Source organism: Peromyscus californicus, unplaced genomic scaffold (genome assembly GCF_007827085.1).
Source record: "Peromyscus californicus insignis strain IS unplaced genomic scaffold, ASM782708v3 Scaffold_14__1_contigs__length_90479793_seg_1, whole genome shotgun sequence".
NCBI lineage: Eukaryota > Metazoa > Chordata > Mammalia > Rodentia > Cricetidae > Peromyscus > Peromyscus californicus.
Window position 1 is genome coordinate 6,635,912 of NW_026294435.1, and position 23,448 is coordinate 6,659,359.

General features: G+C 42.5%; 1 protein-coding gene across 11 annotated transcripts in view; it reads right to left on the reverse strand.

The window, feature by feature from the left end:
• Nucleotides 1-23,448, reverse strand: part of Zcchc2 (zinc finger CCHC-type containing 2) — a 50,672-nt gene that overhangs the window by 22,391 nt on the left and 4,833 nt on the right. For 9 of the 11 annotated variants that reach the window (XM_052736476.1, XM_052736475.1, XM_052736473.1 and 6 more), the window contains exons 2-6: nt 16,743-16,851; nt 13,444-13,520; nt 11,559-11,630; nt 4,707-4,819; nt 46-140 (exon numbers count right to left, since the gene is read on the reverse strand). In XM_052736476.1, coding sequence (XP_052592436.1) covers nt 46-140; nt 4,707-4,819; nt 11,559-11,630; nt 13,444-13,520; nt 16,743-16,851 — 466 coding nt within the window. The remainder of the gene's footprint in view (nt 1-45; nt 141-4,706; nt 4,820-11,558; nt 11,631-13,443; nt 13,521-16,742; nt 16,852-23,448) is intronic. The other 2 variants (XM_052736474.1, XM_052736478.1) reach the window with 2 other exon arrangements.

Sequence of the window (23,448 nt, forward strand, 5' to 3'; positions counted from 1 at the left end):
CAGAAACACTTCCCAGATCTCCACGGAGGAACAGAGGGCACTTACTGAGGCTGTGTTGAGACTCCGAGGATATTGACCGGAAAAAGCTGCGTACTTTCTGACTCTGAAGAAAAGCCTGGGATGAAGTTGAAAATAGCTGCCTGCGTCAGAAGAAGAGTTACATGAACTACCACGACATATCTGTAGTCTCCTTCAGATTACAAAGCCAACTTAAGTGACGGCTGCATCCAAGCAGCGTGTGCGTGTGTTCGTGTATGAGGGTGTGCGTGTGTCTGCTGGGGGGGGTGGTCAAGCACCAGTATGTGGGGGGGGGTTGGGGGGTTGTAAGCCAAACCTTCCCCCAAAGAAAGCATTATTTTCTGATGTATTTCCATAGGAGTGAGGAAACTTTAACAAAACCTATTTGTAAGAATCTACTAAAAAGATTTATTTTTTATGGGGAAGTTTCAACCTGACCCCACCCCAACCCAAATAAAGGTTTTATTTCAGCTGTTTGCTTAGATGGTCCAAAAGCTACCTTTCTACTCAGAAAAAGGCCTGCAAAGCCTCCCTCTTCCTCATGCATGCTACTGTTCATCATCTGGTTGTTCTATCAAGGGACCTCCTCACATTCTGAGGAGAGGCTGGGAAACTTAGGATGTTAGGAGTTCTGGAAGATAGGGAGCACAGTGTGACAGGTCACCACCACATCACAAGGCATGGTAAGTCTGCACCACCCCGTGACTCTAATTTGCCTTAGCAAACAAGGGTCCTGCAGGAGGGCCGGAACCGGATCTGCAGCCCTCAGTTAGGGAAGAATCGGCCACTGACTGTCCCAGCCCTCTTTTTACTTACTTTTCCTAATTCTTTTTTGAGACAGGGTTTCTCTGTGTAGTTTTGGTGCCTGTCCGAGATCTCGGTCTGTAGACCAGACTGGCCTTGAACTCACAGAAATCCGCCTGGCTCTGCCTCCCAAGTGCTGGGATTAAAGGCGTGTACCACAGCTGCCCGGCTATTCTTGGTAATCCTTATTTTGAGACAGGGTCTCAATAACAGTCCAGAACTGCCCTGAACTCTTGTAGCTCATGCTAGCCTGGGTGACTGCAGGTCCATGCTGCTGGACTGGGCTCTTCTTGCTTCTGTTTATTTAGATTCTGTTTTCAATGTCCTACTCGTAGAAGTTAATTAAAAAACAAAACAAAACAACAACAACAAAAAACTATTCTAAGTACTTTTTTGGAGATAGGGTCTCGTGTTGAACTCCTGAGCTCAAGTAATCTTCCTGTCTCAGGGTCCCAGTGCTGAGGACTATAGGTGCATACCATCCATGTCCAGCTTTTATAACTAACTTTGAAGTAAGAAATGGCGTAACATTCCAAATGTCCTTTTTCCTACATGGCTACCGAGCTATCCCTGACAGTTAACCAACAACCTGGAAATTATCTTCCAATCTTAAAAGACATAAATGGGACACAAAAACAGACTGATATACCTAGCATCTGAAATTTCATTTTAACCATCACAGCTAAATAACACAAAGACAAATTGTCACTGTTAATTCCTATTTCATTAACAGCTACGAAAGTAATAAAAATCTAAGCAGATATATAGATAAAAATTCATGATTCCACCAAACAAACAAACAAAAACCCTGCTAGCCTTATAGGAAAATAGAATGAAAGAAAACTTAAGCCATGACACAATTACCCATCTATGAAACCAGCCAGTTCTTAAAAATGGGGCTCAAAGCTTGCCCAGCTATGGAAAGCCCTGCTCTGAGCAGGCACGGCTCTGAACATGACGATCTTACTATTTTAGAAAGTAAGCCAACTTCCAATCATCTCTCCTCAGCAACTAGCCATAAATCTGGGAATGTTTTTTTAGGTACAAACACTGGGTTACAAGGCAGAAGGGACAGACTTTACAGCCACTCAAAATGGTGTGAAGATGAATGTGCCGGTGCTACCTGTAGTCTTGGTACTTGAAGAGCACCAGGAGGAGGAATGCTAGCATCTGACGCCCTGCACTGGTCTACACAGTAAGTTTCAGGCCAGCCAGGATTACACTGTATGACTGTCACAAAGCAAAACAAGAACATTTTAAAGAACTAAATAATTTTAATTTGAGAGGTAACTTAACTGCAGATCTTAATTAGAGGGCAAAGAATAAATTAAAATGTCAACAAAACTTATCTGGGCAAGAGGGATCTTTTTCTTTCTCTTCTGAATTTCCTCATGGTCTTTATTGAGTACCTGGTAGATTTATCATAAACCACAAGACTATCCAAGGACAGAGTCATTGTACATTGAGCACTATGCATTAAGACATACCAAATTGAGATTATGAAGCTGCATCTCTCTCCACTGAGAAGCAAAACAGTGGAGCTTCTGTTCACTACTAGTTAGTATAGATGGTCTAGCTAGGTTCCAAGCACATACTGAAGCCAATACAGACAGGGACCAGTGCACACCAACCTTGCGGTCCATTTAAGGGTCATATCTGTTACCATTCATACACTAGAGGCTGTCATCTGGCTGGTCCATGCTCAGTCCCAGGCAGGCCCTAGGCCCACGCCACTAGACACACCCTAGCCTACAGTTCAGCTGGATGCAGTTCTCTGAGTACTGGATCAGCTGCAGAGGCCCTCTGTGAACCATCAGCACCTCCTGGAGCTTGCTGGAATCAGAATCCTCTGCCCCCCCCCCACTCCCCACCCCCAGTACTGGAGAATAAGGACCCACACTTTCACAAGGTCCCCCAGAAGTATACAAGCCCTCTGAAGTCTGAACACACAGGCACTGAAGAATTCAATTATCCACCTGCTAAACCTTTCCAGGGTGTCATCTGAGACTTCACAAATTAGCTGTAGAGCTTGTATGTCCTTATTCTTAAACTCAAGGCTGCAGCTTTCTTCACAGCTGTCCTGGTGGAAGGTGTACTCATGTGCCTCTAAGCCCTTGACCTGCCAATCAACCTCTCCTTCTCCACTGTACCCAGTCTACAGCCATTAAGTCCCCTGCCAACTTTTAGATCCACCTTCCACATTCACGTTCAGTTTTGGAACCAGCCTCAGTTTCTCTCCCTCTCTAAGTCATGGATCACTTGGTAATGACGTGGGTGTCTGCAAGGGTAATCACTCTGGGATCCATCTCATCCCAGTCTTTTTCTCCCAGTCACACTCTGGATTTCATGATTCAATGGCAATAGGTCCCATTCCAGATTCTTGCCTATCTCTATTGGGGAGCAAGCACTCTTGCCTTCCTCCTCCTTGGCCATACCGATCCCAACAACACTCTGGGACACAGCTGCAATTAGGAAGGCAAACCAGAGGGGCCTCACTTAAGCCTGACCCTGAGCCATGTGGTCATACTTTCACTTAGTCTTTTAATAACTAAGTTTCCAGTGAAACACCTACTGTTTCCTTGGCACCTTGAAGGGGTAAGCTGGTAACTGTCACAACCATGCTCTAACCCCCAGCATGTAAGCAACTGCTCCACTCCAGGACGTATGTCTCAGACATCCCATGCCAATACTCGATGTGACTCTTTGTGCTTTATGACCTGGAACATTCCCATGATTCTCAGCACTGTATGTTCTACATAACCGATTCACTTACTCCACTCTTCTCTGTTCAGCTCAGATTTGAACGCTCACTTTTCCAAAACTGAACTACTGTCCTAAAATCGCTTGCCTTGTGCTACTGTTCTACCTAGGAAAGCCTCCATTTAGGACAAATGCAACCATCCACTTTCCTTATACTTAGACTGGAATTGCTGAAAAATGTCTTCTAATAAATACAACAGGGAAGCTAATGTCATTACAGACCTACTTACTTGACCTTCAGGTAATCCCCATTCCCGCGTAGCTTCTCAGTTTCCTTCACTCAGTTATTCTCTTAGCTTTTGTACATGGTGCGTTTTTTGTTTTGTGTTAAAGACAAGGTCTTCCTATGCAGCCCTGACTGGCCTCAAATTCTCTAAGTAGACAAAGCTCGCCTCGAATTCAGAGATCCATGTGTCCAAGTTCTGGGATTAAAGGTGTGGGCCACCACATCCTGCCTACAGAACTGTAAGTCCCCTTTCCTCTCCAGCATTTGATCCTTCAGTCTCTCCACTCCCATGCAAACCTTGTATGTCAATATAAGACACCTTTCAAATTCCCATCATAAAACACATTAACTTGTTTATACCTACACCCGTGCATTTGTGGGGGAAGGGGAGCACCCTGTATCACTATTGCCCTGTTGACCCCTAACCCTTGGGACATGGCTCTGGGAGTGAACACAGGGAGGGTTTAAACACACCAGCCACCATATTTAACCTTCATCTAGGCAACACATAAACTTCCAGTGGTGCAGCAGCTTCACGAGAGTAAAGACCTGACCTTAACCAGCACTGGGTTCCAAGAAAGCAATGGCAGTGAACACGTGCTGGGGAAGGTCACTTCCTTCCACTCCCTGGATTACTCAGTCTCTCCCAAGCCTAGCTACTAGACAAGGACATCTGCAATAAAAGTTTATGGAAAAACAACAACAAAAACCTAAGAGGTTTAACTCACAATTCTTCAGGTTAAAACAATCAAATTTATGCTGTTAGAGAAAGAAAGAACACAGTAACAAACGGGGCTGCTACCTTCGGCTTTGAGCCCAGGCCTATGCAGAGGAACGGCCTCTGACCTCCCTCAACAGCCTGTCCTAAGCACTGTGGCCAGAGGCTGGTGGCTGTTACCTTAGGATGGGCTCCAGGTCAGGGTGCCGCCGCTCTTCCCTTTTTAAAGAACCCTGATTCAGGGCTCTTAAGATGGTCTTGTCAAAAGTCTCAGAAGACAATTCCTTTGGAAGCTACAAGAGAAAAACACAATATCCAATGCTGAGTATCTTCACTTAAATATATGAACAAACATAAATAAACTTTAAAAGAAATGTCTTCTCCTCATTAGCCATCCCAAAGCACTCTTTCCAAGGCATCAGGCTGAAGTGGTAGAGGTCTGCTCTACAGGAAGCAGACCTCATGGGGCTTACCCAGGTGCACAGCCTGCCTTCAGTGTACAGCAGCTGGATCTCACACTCAAGGCCCTCTCCCCCATCGGCGACATCCATACAGCTGCCTGCTGTGGGATGTTCTGTATGGCAAATGTGTTGCTGATTAGTCAATAAATAAAACACTGATTGGCCATTGGCTAGGCAGGAAGTGTAGGCGGGACAAGGAGGAGAATAAAGCTGGGAAGTGGAAGGCTGAGTCAGAGACACTGCCAGCCACCATGATGAGAAACAGCATGTGAAGATGCCGGTAAGCCACGAGCCACGTGGCAAGGTATAGATTAATAAAAATGGGTTAATTTAAGCTATAAGCAAGAAGCCTGCCACGGCCATACAGTTTGTAAGCAATATAAGTGTCTTGTGTTTACTTGGTTGGGTCTGAGTGGCTGTGGGACTGGCGGGTGACAAAGATTTGTCCTGACTGTGGGCCAGGCAGGAAAACTCTAGCTACAGCTGCCAGCTAACCAGGCATTCTGCACAGTACAGCCAGCACTTTAATCCCGGAGCACTATTCTGGAAAGTGTTATCTCTGCCTCTATAGTTACCAGTTTTGTGCTTCCTGCTTCTCACATTTTAATCTCAGGCAATGTTGGACCATTAAATGCTACATGCCAAATAAAGAACAAAGTTATGAAAGCTGGGTCAAATTCTTGCAGTTTTACTGACATCAAAAACACCCATCAGAGCTCGTGGTGGTTCAGCAGGTAAAGTATTTATTTGCTGCTCAAGTACAAAGACTTGAGTTCAGTCCCTAGAACCCAGGTGAAGTGGATGGGGAGAAATGACTCTTCTGTCCACGCTGTCCTCTGACCTCTCCATGTACCAGACACTGCACGACCCACACCCATAATTATAAAAAACCAAACAAAAAACACGGCGGACATGTCCAATAAGCAGCTGTGCTAGACTCTGTAAGAAAGTATCATTTGGCCAAGAAAAATATTTAAATGAAACCAAACTCTTATCACATTATTTAATTTGTTTAACTAAAAATATTCCTAAAAACTGGGTTCTAAAACTAACTTTCTAAGTTTGTCAAGAACTCAGTTTTGGTTTTCGTGATTAACTTCTGAACTACTGTCACTTCCACTAGAATCAAGACTAACTGAAGTTAGAGCACAGTGATAACCTAAGGAGCCAGAGACATGAATCTACAGAACTTGGTTTACAAAGTAAACATTCTGCTAGGAAACACAGTGCTCAAACACAGCCACAGAGAGGGCAAAGGTGGCGGTCCTGAGGTCGGGCACAGCGACTAGGGCACTGGGATGTTTGGACAATGTCTGCTAACCACTATGGGGAATCACAAAACCAACAGCATCTACACCCTACTATGGAAATCATGTCCTCCAGCCACCAGCCTGAAGAAACAAATTCTGAAGCAACACATTTTCTAAATAAAGAAACACACTATTAATTTCAAAATTGACACTTTGACCTTAACATACTAATAGAGATTTTTGACGGTAGGTATTTATTACAAATTTGGAACATTAGTAAAAAATGTTCTTTAGTGTGTGTGTATAGTGTGTGTGCAAGTACATGTATGAACATGTACGTATGCAAGTGTGTGTACACACAGGGACGCCACAAGTTGACACCAATGTCTTCCACTACTGCTTCCCACCTCATCTTTTGAGACAGGGTCTCTCTCACTGAATCCAGAGTTCACCAATGAGCTAGACTGTGTGGCCAGTGATCTCAGAGTACTCACCTGTCCTTCAACACTCCAACACTAGGGCCACAGACATGGCTGACTACACTCAGCTTTTACATGGGTGTCCTTGCTTATGTGGCAAACACATCTACAAGAAAACTATCTCCCCAGTACACTGACAAAGAACATCAGCCTTGGCAGAGAAATCTATTTCAGCTGAGGACTCTATCATGCAAAGTGCCACCGAGTTAACGACAAAGTTCACATTACTGGGCTGAGTAATGGACATGCAGTCATTAGTATGCAATCTAGTTTATTTTCATGTTGCTTTTGTCTTTTTTCCAGGGCCCACTCAGTTGGAAGGGAAGTTTATTTGCTAAAAATAAGGCGTTAAAGTGTGTCTTTTATATTCTATTTTATATTGGATTTTTCTCTTTATATCTTAGTTTTTAACAGATCTAGTCCTGCATTGGCCTCTGCACAATCTCAGAGTAATGAAAGGTTTTGTATCTAGATACAAATTTATCTTTGAAAATGCCAAAGCCTAATGTGCAGCCATTTATCATTATTTGATTTTTCTTGTTAACAAAGTTAGCAAGAATAAATGGTTGATTCACATCAGGGAGTTGCAGCCTTCACCTCAAGGAGTCTCCTAAAAGGGTCAGTGGTACAAGTGGGAGAGAAGTGTCCTTATTTGCAACCATCTTAATGTCCCGTTTTGTGGCTTTGGATCTAACCTTGATGGCAATTTTCTTGGTCAACACACATCTCTTGATTAGAAGCCTCAAGATCATCACTGACATCACGGGAAGGTCAACTGACAGTCTTTGCATGTATGATCCGCTATCCTCTCCTGTGTATTAGCAGCTTTGCCGGAACTAGCTCATCATGACTTTGGCATCCAAGGATCTTCAACACAATAACCTAAGTTGATCAGTCTTATCTCCATATTAACGAAAGCCTGTATCTCTTCCCTTACTTCATTAAGTAGTGCACCATAAGGCCAGCCCTCACTGAAGAAGTCCTTTACTCTGAAAAGGAGCCATTCAAAATAACTGTGCTATAAACGCCAAACCTGTCTTTCCGATTGATCCATCGCCTACACACTTTAATAGCCTACAACTGCAATGTCAAGACCCTGAACTGAAAGCCAGGTTGCCACCTTTCAACATTTGGAAGAGAGACCTCGGACTGAGGGCAACACTGTCAGCTGGACCACAGGATTCTGATTTGGTTTCTAAGCCACACAGTAGGTTGGATCCAATGCAGCCTTGCCAATCCTATTCTTCAGCTCAGGGGTCTCTAAAGTAGACTCCAGATGCCATGGAGTAGTTTTCTCCTTGTTAGACATGGCTGGGTCCGGTGTGATGAGTTGTCTCAATCTGGGAACTGCTGTTCAGCTGAGGAAAACACTACACGTGCACCAGCAGTTGGTCCATTCTAATGCCAGGACAGTGAGTTTTGATACTCTTTTAGATGGACTGCAGTTTGTCTACAACTGTTCCTGTACAGTCATTATAAAACCCCTCCAATGTACAGTACATCCCACTCACTCTAGTTAGCAAGCATCCAGACTCCTACTCTGTTCTCAGAAACTGTGGATAAGACAGTAAAGGAAGAAATAAAAACTGGGCTGCTGTGGTAATATGAAAAACAAAACTGGAAGGGGCCAGGACATGGAGGGCAGAAGCTGCTGTTCCCCAAAGAGAGAACTCGGCAACCCCCAACACCAACCCCACATTTCTGGAAACTAGTGCAGGTCAACAATAAGCACGCCCATTCACAGTACACTACACAGGTGCTCAGAAGGACAGGTTCTGCTCTGGATTTCTACAAACAATGTTGAAGACGGGAGCAGGCAACTTGAAGAATATTTGACAATATGTTACTATATGAATGGCAATTCATTTCTATAAAGACAGTGAAGATTATCCCGGGTAAGAGTGGTGTTCACACATTTAAGAAAAGCGCTTTAAGAAATGCTGGCTAAGCAGAGGGATTAATTATCACAACCCTGAAGAATGAATTAGGCACTTGGGGGTTTTGTTGTTGTTAAGCACTTAGCTTTTAGAAAAACTATGTGACAGAAGAAATGTAATCTGTCAAAACACACCACTGCTGAAGCTTGGGGAGACACAGAAGAAAGGAGACTGCCAGAAGCCAGGCCACAGCCTGGCAGAGGGGTCTGTGCTGCTCACTGAACTCTTGCAGGAAGAGAGAGAAAGAGGTGTCACCCTCACACAAGCTGGCATCAAGGACCCTGGCCTTGACCGGTGGCAGTGTCTTTAGCCCCGCTCTGTATCCCGTGGAGCTCCCTCTCCAGCACTGGAGCTGTGCCACTGAAGAAGAAGACAGAAGACAGAAGGAGACAAGAGCATCCTGTTGCCAAATCCAACCGCTGGCTGCTCATAGGTGCTTATTTAACTTACATTAAACCCTGGTAAATGTATCCTACCAAGACACAAGAGAGCTAGCGATAAGCAGAAGAGGTTCACAGGTGTATGCAAAGGAAAGCGGGCCAACCCAAGGCCTCTGCTTAGTCATCAGAAGCCCCAGCGGCCACTCTCCCTGCGGCCAGCTCTCAGCACCCGGCGGCAGGGCCACGGCCATCCGCTTCCCTGACATCTTTCTGACTGTTCCCCTAAGTCTGGCAGGAAGAGGCCAGTGGTCAGAATGCCCACCCTTCCATCACAGGCTTCTTTCCCACCAAACTGTAGGACTGATAAGCTGGAGGAGGGACACAGGCCCCGGTGACTAGAAATGAATGAAGCTCACTCCATCTTTACATGCCATCAGTAACTTGAATGGGTCAGGGAGTTCTCAGCCATTAACTGAGAGAACCCAGAAACCTACGTAAAACTAAGTACTACTGGTCAAAACAAACAAACATATAAACAAAGAAAAACAAGAAACAAACAAACACCAATAAAACGACTTCTAAGGGCATTCTGCTATACTCATAGATGAGTGCCTTATACAGTCAGCATCAGAGAAGCTTCCTCCTTCAGCAGATGGGAACTAATACCCACAACCAGACATTATGCACAGAGACCTTGGAATACACAGTTCTAAATGGAATTTCTCCATCTAATCCCTCTTCCCTGAGTTCAGGGAACCTCACAGAAGAGGAGATAGAAAAATATTTAAGAGCCAGAGGGGACAGAGGACACAAGAGAGCAAGGCTCATATGAACTCAGAGATGAAGCAGCACACACAGGCCAACACGGGTCTGCACCAGGTCTTCTGCATATATGTTACAGCTTTCAGTTTAGTGTTTCTATGGGATTCCCGGGTGTGTGAACAATGGGTCTCTGATTCTCGTGCCTTCTCTTGGGACACTCTCCTTCTGTTGCTTTGCCTTATCCAACTTCAATGTGATGGCTTTTATTTTTTTTATTTTTTTATTTTTTTTGGTTTTTCGAGACAGGGTTTCTCTGTGTAGCTTTGCGCCTTTCCTGGATCTCGCTCTGTAGACCAGGCTGGCCTCGAACTCACAGAGATTCGCCTGCCTCTGCCTCCCGAGTGCTGGGATTAAAGGCGTGCGCCACCACTGCCCGGCGATGGCTTTTATTTTATTTTATTTTGTTATGTTTGGTTGGTATCTCTTAGAAGCCTGTTCTTTTCTAATGAGAGACAGAAAAGGCATGGATCTGGATGGAAGGGAAGGTGGGAAGGAACTGTAGCAAACGGAGGGAGGGGAAACTAATCAGGTTATATAGTATGAGGGAAAAAAAATCTTTTTGTTTTGTTTGTTTTGTTTTTTGAGACAGGGTTTCTCCGTGCAGTTTTGGTGCCTGTCCTGGATCTCGCTCTGTAGACCAGCCTGGCCTCGAACTCTCAGAGATCTGCCTGGCTCTGCCTCTGAAACGCTGGGATTAAAGGAGTGTGCCACTGCTGCCCAGCCCAAAAAAATCTATTTTTAATAGCAGGGGAGGAAAAAAAGAGAGAAAATTCAGTTTAAAATAAGCCACAGGAAAAAGAAACTATTCAATTGACTTAATCTAGACAGACTAACAAATCCAGCAAACTAACATTTTGACAGTGTATCAGAGAATCAGTCATCAGGATTCTGCTCAAAGTCCTCAGACTGGTGAAAACTCAGTCCCTTGCAGAGTTAAGAACCAAGTCACACACATGATCTGAACAGAAGACACACAGAGTGACAAGCACACAGTGTGAAACCAGCAAAATCCTCAAGTGTCAGGTGCTATCAGTTCAGTAATGACACTCTCACACAAAACTTGGTAACTGAGTTAGGACTATTTCCTGTTTCCGGATTTTGCAGTTTTATCTCCCTGTTAACAAACTGTAAAGTATTTGCTTACTGAGCAATAGTAATTTATTGATCACACAGACCTAGTTCCCCTTTTACTGTTTCTTTCATTTTTCAATTAAATCTAATTAGAAGACTTTATTCAATGGAACAGGTAAGGATGTGCACAAAACACATCTGCAGGAGACAATTCCATCATCATCTCTTGTTCTGGATGGAGTGGGAGAAGGATAGACTCCAAGGAAGAAAAGGAACAAGATTTAAGAAAAGCCCACAGATGGAGAGCTTCACACAGTTGTTAGGTACCGCAGGAAATAAGCCTCATAAGTCTCATTGCAGACAGCTGTCTCAGGGGAAGAGTCCGTACCTTATGAAGAAACATCTCTGCAGTGAGCTAGGAACGGGGACCCATTTCCTAAAGTGAATCCCTTTGCCATTTATGCTGGCAATGTAAGGTGAGAGATACACAATGTAACATTTGCTACAACTCATATTCTTTCAGTTTGGAGTCAACTATGTGTGTTTTCATTTCTTGCTGATTCCTTTGACACTGAAATTTTAGGAATCTGTATATCATATACAAATCTTAACAACAAAATCTATAATTTTACCTTCAGTAGAAATTCCTGTAGCTCTTGGTAGGTTTTTGTTACTGTTGTGACTGAAAGGTCAGACCAATTTACCTGATTTAAGAAAACACACATATTGTATGGTTATTGCTTAGGCAGGAACTGGCTAGGGAAAAAGCCATGTGTAAAATAAAAGGCCTTACTTAAAATTTTAAGATTAGCAATTAGAAATATAAAGTTCATCCAGCATTATCACAGCTTCTATAAATGTACATTGACGTTCTACTGAAAAAAGTTTTCCAATAATTTCTTTTAAATTGCACTTTAAAAAAAGCAGTGTTAAAACGTAACTATATTTTAGTAATTTTCAGGAACGTTTTGCTTTTCTGGTTAAGTACAAAAATGATACAATGACAGGGTAAAGCCAAAAGATAAACTCCTGTCCCTGATGCTCACTAATGTACACTTCCAGGAGAAACAGTCAAGGCAGACTGTCCCTCTTTGGTACCATTTTACGGCTGAGGGAGATTTATCTTCTGAAAAGATATCACTTTGATTCCAGATGTTTTAAATCCTAGCAAGACGCTTTATCAAATCTGATTACCTCCATTTTCAGATGGAGAAAATGAGCTAAGTGTGACCTGAATGAACACAGGATCTAAGACTGGGCTCGGCTGTGCTGGCTCCTGGACACTAAGAATTCTGTGGGCTTTAGTTTCTACTGTACAACTGTTTGACTGAAGCAACTACCTGAGATATGCTAATATCTAAGTCTTATCATTAATCATATCACAATTAGATAATGCACACAAAATTCCACCTAGCAACCCTGTTTATTTGCTGGTACATTTCTTAAATGATGATCACCTACATGGGTAGGTAGATACCAGGGTAGGCATGACAACTGAGTCTGAGTTCAGTCTCATGTCAGAGTCACATAAAGCCCAGCAAACATGCAAGAGTTTCTACCAGTCACCATTACTTCAAAGACTGGGACTTGGGCCTGAAACAAGAGTAGCTGGGTGTTAAGAAGGCTCTCTAGAGAGGGAGCATTTGAGCCAGATGTTAGCTGTGCTTTAGTCCAGGGTAAAGAGAAAAGTCTTACAGAAAAGCTGTGCACTCCAACAACTAAAGGAGAAGCCAGCATGCAGAGCTTCAAGGGCAAAGAGCCAAATATGCCAAAAGTGAGACAAATGGAAATTGGAAATGGAAACCATAAAGTCAAGGATTTTTCTCCTTCAAAGTAGAAGTTAAAGTTTTAAAATCCATTCAACAAATGTACTGAGCAAGGCAGACACTGTAGGATGGCAGGAGATGAGGATGAGTGCTTCCAGAAGATGATCTATTCAAGGATGGGTGGGAGCTGTAGTGGTAGCAGTCTGCAGAGGAAAGAGAAAACATTCTACCAGAGGACTAGAAGAGTCTTCAGGAAAGAGGGACAGCCAGAACGTGGTAAGCAGTGCCTGTGGGAAGACCTGAGTGAAACTGCAGAGAACCCTGGCTTCACTCCATGGAGCTGCAGAGTACGTGAGAGCCGATCTCAGAAGACTCCACAGTGAAGCTGCAGCCCAGAGGAAGCAGGTGGAAAGTCTTACCCTGGCAGGAACAGAATCTGACCAGACCGGGGTTCACAGCCAACAAGATGACAAAGCCACAAAGCAGGGATGAGAAACTCCACGAGGAACAGGGAAGCGGGGCAGTGATGCCAGGGCAGAGAAGGGCAGTGGTCTGCAAATACTTTTAAAGATACACCTTACACCTTTAATAGTCCTCCCCAAGTCTAAGGTTCTTATTTTTAAAAACTACCATATCTGTCTGTCTACCTGCCTGCCTATCTTTTGTCTTTAAAGTCATAAACTGGCTAGCAGTTAGTTCTTCTAACTTATTGGGGCAAACAGTGCATCTTTTGGGGGTGAGCATAGCTTACTTTGAAAGTGTACTCCCAATATTTGTCAGCCCTCTTTCTCTGGACTCCTTTCAACATTATCTTCTCAATGTGTACAGCTGAAAGAAAAAAAAACACACATTCTGACTGTGTTAGAGATCACACACATGTTCAGTTACGTAAAGTAATCCTGTAACTTGACAAATGCTAGTAATTAAGCTACTTACTTAAGCTTCACAACTGGCCTTAACTCACGAAACAAACAGATACACACCAATACGCCACATATCCATGAGTGGACGTTTCCTATGTATGTTAAGACACTGAATGCCCAAGAGTGTCAAACAGTCAACAACAAAAACAAACAAAATACCCAAAGACATTTCACTGAAGATTTTTCTTTAAAGGGTAATAATGAAAATCCTTATTCAGATTATCACAATACAGTACTTTGGGGTCAACTAAATATGTATGGCTTATTCAATTATTTATATATAATAGATTAAGTTAGAAAATATCTAGTTTCTTGCTTTTTATTTGTGTAAGTGTTTTGCCTGCATATATGTGTGTGTGTACCACAAGCATGCCTGGTGCCCACAGAGGCCAGAGGGGATTTTGTAGATCCCGGAACTGGTAAAATGTACTACAAACTGAGCACTGTAAGGAACAAGGAAGAGTTACTACAGAGATGGAACAGTGGACACAGGTGACAGTGAACATGAAAACAAACAGTCTATTCACAAACTCAGTAACCATACAACCCCCCAGCCACTCACTTTATAGTTCCTTCAGTAAACTGTCATCATAGAAAATAAAACAAATGGGGGTGTGACCTAAAAAGGCCACTCGATAGTACAACACGAGGACTTGAAGACAACAGACAGACCAGGGAAACAATACTTACTTGATGCTGAGACTGCAGCATCAGAAGCTGACAAGAATGAACTTGATAATGGTGGCAGAGAAGAGGCTGGGAAAGGAATGCACTGGGGTGGGGTGGGGTCGGGGTCACTGACGGATTCAGGGGAAGGATGACAAAGGGACAGGGTGGTTCACTGTGCTTTAGAAGTGTGAGACTGTTACACAGCATGGAAGGGGAGCAAGCAGAGAGCATGAGGCACAACACAAACGCAGCCGGGAACGCATTTAGAATGAGCAGCGAGAGTAGTAACAGCACTTTGTCCAACTTTCAAAACCTACGATTTGAGGGCCTGCTTCAGGCCAGCCTATCCTTTGTGCTTCAGAAATATTGAGGGTGAAGGGAGGGAAAAAATTCTCAAATACCAGATGGTAACTCTCAGACCTGTGTAATGTTACAATGAGCGGAGAGGGATGGAAAGGTCTGTGTTTCCAAACACTGCTGTATGAAATCACATAAAGGATGAAGAAAATAAAACCTTCCTGAACTAATCTGTGTTGAGAAACAGAACAGCCGGGGCTGTGGATGGAACTGCCCTGGCAGAGTGCCTGTCTAGGAAGTACTAAGTCCTGGGTTTGTTTGATCCCAGAACAGCACAGGCGAAGGCATGTGGACTGTGGACAAGGCCAGCTTGGATCATTTAGTATGCTGTTTCAAAAAAAAAGAAAACAAAAGAAAAGAAACAAGACAAGAACAGAGGCGAGTGTGATTCCATTTCTGCAAACCGTTGGGTTCTTGGCTTTCTGTCTGTCTGTCTGTCTGTCTCTCTGTATGGTTGTCTGTGTCTGTGTGTGTGTAGGGCAGAGGTCAATGTGGGCTGTCTTCGTTAATCATTGTCCACCTCATTTTGAAATGTTATTTTACCGAACCTGGAGCTCACTGGTTCAGCTAAGTGTCTCAATGGTCAGCTAGCTCCAGGGACCCTCTGTCTTTATCTCCCAGCACGAGAATCATAGGCTGTGCCTTGCTTTTTGCATGGGTGCTAGGGATCAGATTTCCAAGTCCTCATACTTGCAAAACACTTGATCAACTGAGCCATCTACGTTCTGAGCCCTTAGTGTTCACTGTTTAGTGGAGGGGGGCAAGATGCTGTTCCTCAATGGCAATGTGGCTTTAGCTTCATCTTGGATTTCAAGTTATACCTGCTGTCACCTCTCTTAACACTCATTAACTAAAACCAGAGCATGTATTACATATCATGCTTTTAATAGAAATGAAGGAACATACACATTTTCACCTTAAAACTAACTGCTATCATTTTAAATAGTCTTCATTTTTCTCAATTGTTTTATGAGAACAAAATATTATAAAATCAAGTTCTACATTAGGTCACTCTATGTTCAGTGAGCTGAACTGAAGTAGTTTATGGTTGAAGCTTAGTTGGGGGAGTACTATGACTGTCTTAAACAGAGGTGGTCATTTGATAAACATTCCTTCATAACTAAACAGACGTAGTTCTACCCAGGAACACCGCACATCAAAAAGATTGTAACTAAAAGGAAGTATACTGACACAGATTCAGAGTTGTGACTGAGTATGTCTTAAGCATCCTTGGCTCATCTACAACCTACGTACATGGCAGCCCACATTTTGTTTCAAATTTTCTCTTAGTATGGGCTTATGGACTTCCCAAATGCAAAGAAAAAGAGCACTCAAGCTCATTTCTTTTTAGATGAAAATGTGCTTTCATTCCCACATTAATGTGGGATATGAAAATGTGCCATTCCTCTTTAAAACTGCATGGAAAATGGATTTGTGAACAAGTTCTTCATCCTCTTACTCTGAACTCTGTTAATTTTCTTTCTTTTTTTTTTTTTCGTAGACACTGACCACGTTCCGTAGATGAAACACTTTACTAAGTACTTAAGGAGTAGGATAAAGTCTTTGCCCTCCAGAAACACACAGAGGTTTAAGAGAGAGCCAAAAAGACAACTGTCTGTGACACAGGCCAGCACATGTGAGAGCACGTTCCAAGGCTGCAGAGAAAGGAGACTTCACAACACTGAAGGTAGAACACTGAGAGCATTGCTTTTGGGCAAAAGTCCAGGGCCAATAGTAAATAGGATTTCTCTAAAAAGAAAAGAGTTAAGAATTAAATAGTATTGGGGCTAGTGATGCAGCTCTGTTGACAGAGTGCTTACCTGGCATGTATGAGCCTGAATTTGCTCCTGAGCACCACATAAACCAGGTTTGGTAGCACAGGCCTGTAATCCTAGCACTTGGGAGATGGAGGCAGAAGGATCAGAAGTTCAAGGCCAGCTTTATTATATAGTAAGTCTGGGGCCACCTTGAGCTATGTGAGACCCTGTCTCAACCAACCAACCAATCAACCAACCATCACCAGCAGCAGGAACTGCAACAACAAAACCCTGAGTGTAAACAATGCCCTGCCATAAGTTCACAACAACTAAAACAAGCATACCTTCCCGCTGAGCTCTGTGAGGGGCCACGGTGAGTCCACCTTGAGGTATTTGAGCTTGTTCTAAGCCAGCCTCATTACTCTGTATATAATCACCACAAGCAGAGTTGTTCTAGAAGAGAAGATGATGTGTTAGTCTCTATGAGAGTAGAAATTTCTGAGTCAAGTCCTACCATCTGAATAATGACTGTACTAGTTACCAGTGATCAAACATTAAGGGAGAGAGACACCAACTTTTAGAGTCACAAGTAGCAGTATCAATGTTCATTGTTATTTAACAGTAATAATCGTTTCAAATATTTACTTTCCCAGCTACTTTAACACACAAAATCAAATGTTGCTAATCAGAGCTGACAGTAGTGTTCATTCTATACCACATGAAACAGAAATCAAAAGGACATATAAAATGAATGGTATATTTTATGTTAATTTCCCAAGGTAAGTGCATTGGTACTTTGTATGTTAATCACTATATAAAATTTATTTACTGATTGGTTTTAATGACAGTCTATCAGGATGCTCTGTTAGGAAAAAGTATTACCAACAGCACCATTAACATATACCAAATCTTTCTAAGAAGCACTATGTATGGATAGTTTACCATCAAAGTCAAGTCACTCAGAAACTATTGGGAGCGCTGACCCTGAGTCCACTCAGCCCATTAGTAGTGAACTACAGGTGTGTGCCTCAGAGACTGAATGTTTACAATAATAATAAGCAGGCCAAGCTTACAACTCTCCAGAATTAAAGCAGTGTTATGTGTCTGTTTTTATTATAAGATGCTGGAAAAGCCAAACCCCAGAAAACAGCCCTGTCATTTCTCTGTCCTAACACCTTACCTCATCTTCTCACCCAGAATCTCAAAATACCACTTACATCAAGATCCCTTGTTTCAAGAGCCAAACATGGTAAATAACACACTGACTTTTTAATTGTGTAAAGAAACAACACAAATAGAGGACCTTCAACTTCCCAAGGATCTCATGTAAGGTATATCATCCTGCTGCCTAATGCCACAAACTGGTCTGACAATGAGTGTGGGATTCCAGCTGACAGCTCTACTTATGTGTATAAACTACATTAAGTACTCTTGGGAACTAAGACTTACATCTGCTTTCTAGAAACCTGAGGCACTAGGGTTGTTTACAAAGAACCACGTAATGAGGTGAGCACAGATCTCTTCAGTGCCAACAGCTGAAACATTTGGGCCTCATAGTCTTTACCAACATGCAATATTATCAGTTTTTAACAATAAACTCGTATTTATCCTAACTCAGATCATAAAATCATTCTTACAGTCAGCATTTGCCAGGGAGATTTTGGTAATTAAAAATTCAACACTGTTCTACATACTTTAAAAAACAACAGCAATAGAGTGCTGATGATATGACTCAGTGGCAGAGTACCTGCTTAGCATGTGCAAGGTCTTAGGTTTCATCCTCAGCACCACAAAAAACAAACAAAAGCAGAATGAAGCATTCTAATCTTCTCAAACAGCTATTACTTCAAAGAGCCTTTCAGTTTCAATTACTTCTTCTCCTTTTTATTCCTTACAATTTTATTTTTAATTCCATGTCTGTATGTATGGGTATGTGCACATGAGAACAGGGGCCTGAGGGGACCAGAGGTAGAAGATATCCCTAGAGGTGGAGTTACAGATGACTTGGGTCCTCTGAAGGAGCAGTATGTACTCTTAACCACTGAACCACCTCTCCACCCTCACTCCTTTTCTTATAGCGGATTATTTTTCTAAGTTGGTTTAAGTTTAAAAACTATATACTTTCAAATGTAAACAAAGGAAAAATATGCAACAGTAAGTTTCTACAAAGAAATGCAAATCAGAACCACAATGAGATCATTTTACTTCTACCAAAATGGTTATTGTCTAAAATAGGGGGAGAAGAGTTGATGAAGATGTGGTATAATCAATGCCACCAAACCAAACACTCTAGAAAGAGTAAGGCAGCAAATCTGTAACAAATATCTTAGAATAGTTCATTAACAATACTGCTTCCACAAGCATTATACTCAAACCACAGGAAAGTAGTTTGCTTCCCAACTGAAGTCACAAGTCTAAAAAGTTAATTTTAAGAACAAAAATGTCAGCCATGGTGGCACACACCTATAATCCTAGCTGCACAGGAAGTCGAAGCAGAAGGAGCGTAGTTTCAAGGCCAGCCTGAGCAACTTAGCAATACTCTGCCTCAAAATAAAGCGAAAAGGGGCCAAAGAGTTTAAGTGCCAGATAGAGGGCTTATGCAGCCCTGTTTAATAAATTAGGACCTAAGTCTATCAACCCATGAAATATCTGCAAATCATTTCTTTTTATCCCCAAGTCTCAGGAGTTTCACCAATACTGTGAAAATCATTCAGATTAAATTTAGAAACGATTTCTAAAGTTTACAATGAGCTATGGAAGAACATAATTGTGGAGTTTATTAGCACCAGATGTGAAAGGCTGTCAGTCAGGCTGTCTCCATCTTCACATGTCACACAATATGACATTCAGTGGAGGAAAGATGCCATGTAATCTGAGAACTACTGTTTGATGTCACTGTATATATAGGAACAACAGCTACCTCCCCCATTAAATTCTGGTTCCAACCTTTGTGGAAGAAATAAGCCAAGGAGAAGCTGAGAAGGACTTACTGCCTTTCTGTTCTCCCCAGCAGCCATGGCACAGGAGGCAAGGGTAAGTCTAACCTTAGCTCAACCACAGGCAGTCTTGAGAACCCACAGCATCGTATCTTAATTGAGCTGCGACCGTAAAATGGACACATCTCAGAACAGGCATGATATGGACTTCTGCTACGACTGTGGACTCTTCTTCTGGTGGCTTATTAACTAGCTCTCAGATGACTCAGCAAGCAGGTGGCAGAACTGCTACTTCAAAGCTTGGGTAAATACACCAACTACTGGAGAGTATCGACGACATATATCTGCCAGCACAGTCCACACCAGACAAAGCCACAATAGCTTCGTTGTATGTGCATTCTTCTCGACGTGAACCCTGGGATAACAATGGCAAGCTATGCAGGACTGGAGGGGAACAGGATGGCAGGGAAACTGTCACTATCACTCTCTATGCACCTTGGGGGACTCTGTGCACTTATTACTAATTTAAAAATTAAAACTGTTGATCTCAATCCATCAGGTGGGGGGAACAGAATGTGTTAAACTGAACCATTAAGAAAGCTCCAGCACAATAATGCTGATACAGAAGCTTATGGTGAGAAGGAAGAGGGAAATCAGGGCAGCAGGTTTTACCCAAGAATTGGCCTTGATGTTTCCCTTGTATCACTCTTCATGCTTCTGCTCCTTCAATCTAAATCCTGCCAGCTATTAAGATGTCTACCCTGGACACAAGACGACAAAGACACAGGAAACCAACAGATAGTGAGTCCTCTACTGTACCAGGAACGAGGAACACGGACCAAGGGTTGCTTCGCTCCTGTGCCAATTTGATCCCCACAGCAAGATGTTCTGGTGAGGTGACAAGAACAATCTTAGGAGTACAAAAGGACCTAGACACGCACACATCCCCTCCCTAGTCCACACCTACGTTCCAACTTTATCTTCCCAACCTTACCCTAGGAGAGAGGAGAATGCAGAAGAAGCCCAAGGAGTCCTAAGTAGGAAGCAAACTAAACTCAGAGCATTGGCAGCACAGGGACCACCAGGCCTTCTAGGCCCCCAGCAGAGCCACAGCTCCCCACCACTTCAGTCCAGATGAGTTCTTGGAATCATGTAGACATTTAAGCTTATAAATTTAAGGGGGCCTTGACCATGATACACAGACAGTTAAGTGTGTACAGTTTGGGGAAATTGTATTAGGATTGGACACTTAAGCACAACTGTGAGAACAACCACTTACTCCCCAACAAGGGAAACAAACCATTTCCCTAAAGCAACAGCTTTTCTGTTCACCACTGCTCTGAGAACCTCATTTCAGATGGGCTTGTTCTCAAGCAGTACTTTGGTTCACACGGCCACACTTTCCCCTCCAGGACCATTTAAAACAAAAATCTATTTTGTTGTAGAAAACTATCCCAATTTAGACTGTCTTAATAATAACCCTAAAAATCCCACATGACTTCCCAGAGTGCTCATTTCAGTGACCAAAGTCAAGTTTTTCGCTTTCTAAGCACAAGCATTCCCCATCTCGGCCCCTCTGCCGCTCATATACACACCACAGCTGGAGAGCAAACACTGTGGAGACCCTCTATACAGTCAATCACCCAAACAGTGAGACAAGTTCAGAACTAGGACCTCTCCCACTAGTAAACCACCACTTTCAGGGCAGCCCCCATTTGTGCATCAATACAAATAAGACCAAAAAAAAAATCACTGTTCAATGCTTCCAGTCTTAAAGCAATACGTTAATAGCTATATTTGAAAGCAAAGCTTAAGAAATTATGACTGAGCAGATTATGATACAAGAAATGCTGACAAAAAATAAATAAATAAATAAAAACGGAAAATTTAAAGACCTAGCAAGGAAGGTCAATTACATAAGCTTAAAATAATAGTAAGAATTCTAGAAGTACCCAAACTCCAAGAAAATATATGTCCTAGTGGAATTCTGAATTGACAGACTCTCAGAAGACTGGTAATCCAAGAACACCACAGGAATGGAGACAGCATGAACCCTGACCTGAATGAAAGGCAGGATGTGTGAACAGAGATTGGGCAGCTGGGACTTTAGTTAAGCACCTATTAAAGCCCAGGGTCCATCAGTCACTGAAAGCAAATGTAGTGTGACTAAAGGCTGATTTACAAAGATGTATCTGGTGGCAATGCCCCAAAGTGAGGTGGGAAGCCAAAACCAAAGGAACCAGTTTGGGTATTATAGTAGATACCCTGCATCAAGACCCAAAAGAACAAGGCATCAGTCCTTCATGAGCAGGATAAAGAGGAAAGACAACGAGGGGCCCAGGTACCTTAACACAGCATGGGGACTGAAGTACAACAGGACCACTGGGTGAGTCTGGAAGTTCTTTGAATCAGTAAGTGCTATTATTACTTAATTAATGTGTATTAAGTTAAAAAAAAGTGACAGCTGGCCTTCAGGGGGATATACAGCACAAACTCGCACATACAGTTATTTTCATTAGCTCCCATGCAAACTGGTGACAACCCAGTCCTTTAATCTGACCTTCAAAGCCTTCTGTAGACCAACGCTTATTACCTCTCCAGATTTCTCTTCATCCACAATTCCTGTGCTAACCAATCTCTGACTAACCCGTGTTATTTCATACATTTTCCTCACATCACACCCATCTTCAGGACAGTTACACTAAACAAGAGGAGGACAGCTTGATCTTATGGAGGGCACTGTGAAGCTCGGAAAGTGACCTTTTCAAAATCTCAATGTGGACTGGAGAGATGGCTCAGTGGTTAAGAGCACTTACTGCTCTTGCAGAGGATGGGGGTTTGATTCTCAGCAACCACATGGCAGCTCACAACCACCTCTAACTCGTTTCAGGGGATCTGATGCCCTCTTCTGGCCTCCAAGGACACTAGGCACACACATGGTACCCAAACATACAGGCAGTGAAACATAAAATATACACATAAAGTAAGACCTCAGTGGCACTACTCCTGGATGAGCACAAACACTGCTAACGAGCTACACGGCAGGGAATTGAAGGTCAAATACTCTCTAGAGCACAGGAACAAGAGGAAATGGACCCAGGGCTGCGTTCCACTGCCTGTAACAAACACCCCACCAACAGGCAACTTCCCTTTCACGTTGACTGCTTACAAACACAAACCAGAATTACCACAGGAGCAGAGAACTCTATAAAAGCACCGTCACACAGTGCTCCATCATGAGAGATAGAGCCGGTAACATGAAAAACATTGCAATATGGTCTCACTATAAAACCCTGGCTCCCTCACACTTAACTGCTTCAATCCCAAACACTGGGATTACAAGCATGAGCCACAATGACTGGCTTTGAGGGGGGGAAAAAAGTTAGCTTAACATTTCTCAAGGAATGGAAAATATTAGACAAGCTAAAACAATTATACAATAGCTTTGATGCAGAAATGCTCTTAAGTACACAGAGATCCCAACCTGTGCTCCGAACTGATGAACTATGTAACTTAACCAAACTATAAAATAGCTTTTTTTGGTACAGGCCAGCCTGCCTAAGCCTCCTGAGTTGCTAGCTTATAGGCATGCACCACCATGCTTCACTCCACATAAATTTAAATTAAAATTTCCTAGTTAAATGTGAAAACTGATGAAAAATATAAGTAGATTACAGATGCACAGGAGTTAATAACTAACTCAAATTATGTATTTCCTTCCATTTATAGTCTCAAATTCAACACTTAAAGAAATGATTAGTAAGAGGATTTCATCTTTGGGGTTTTAAAAGATTTTTTTACAATGTAAGTATTAAGAAAACAGTTTTCCTAAATAAACCTCTCTCAAATACTATCTTTTCAACTATGTAACCTTCTTGAAAACAAAATACTATCTTTCAACAATGTATCCCTCTTGAAAACCAATCTATTTAGAATCAGAGCAATAAGAATACAAGAGCACTGTACCTTGTGGGTTTTAAGTATTAAAAACAAAAAGACCCCACTTTCCTGAAAATAAAAAATCATGATGTAGTGTTCAAGAAAACTGCACTAGCCTAAGAATGTGTTCAAAATAGTATGTAAATTATTTTGCAACTTGCTACTTAATCCGATC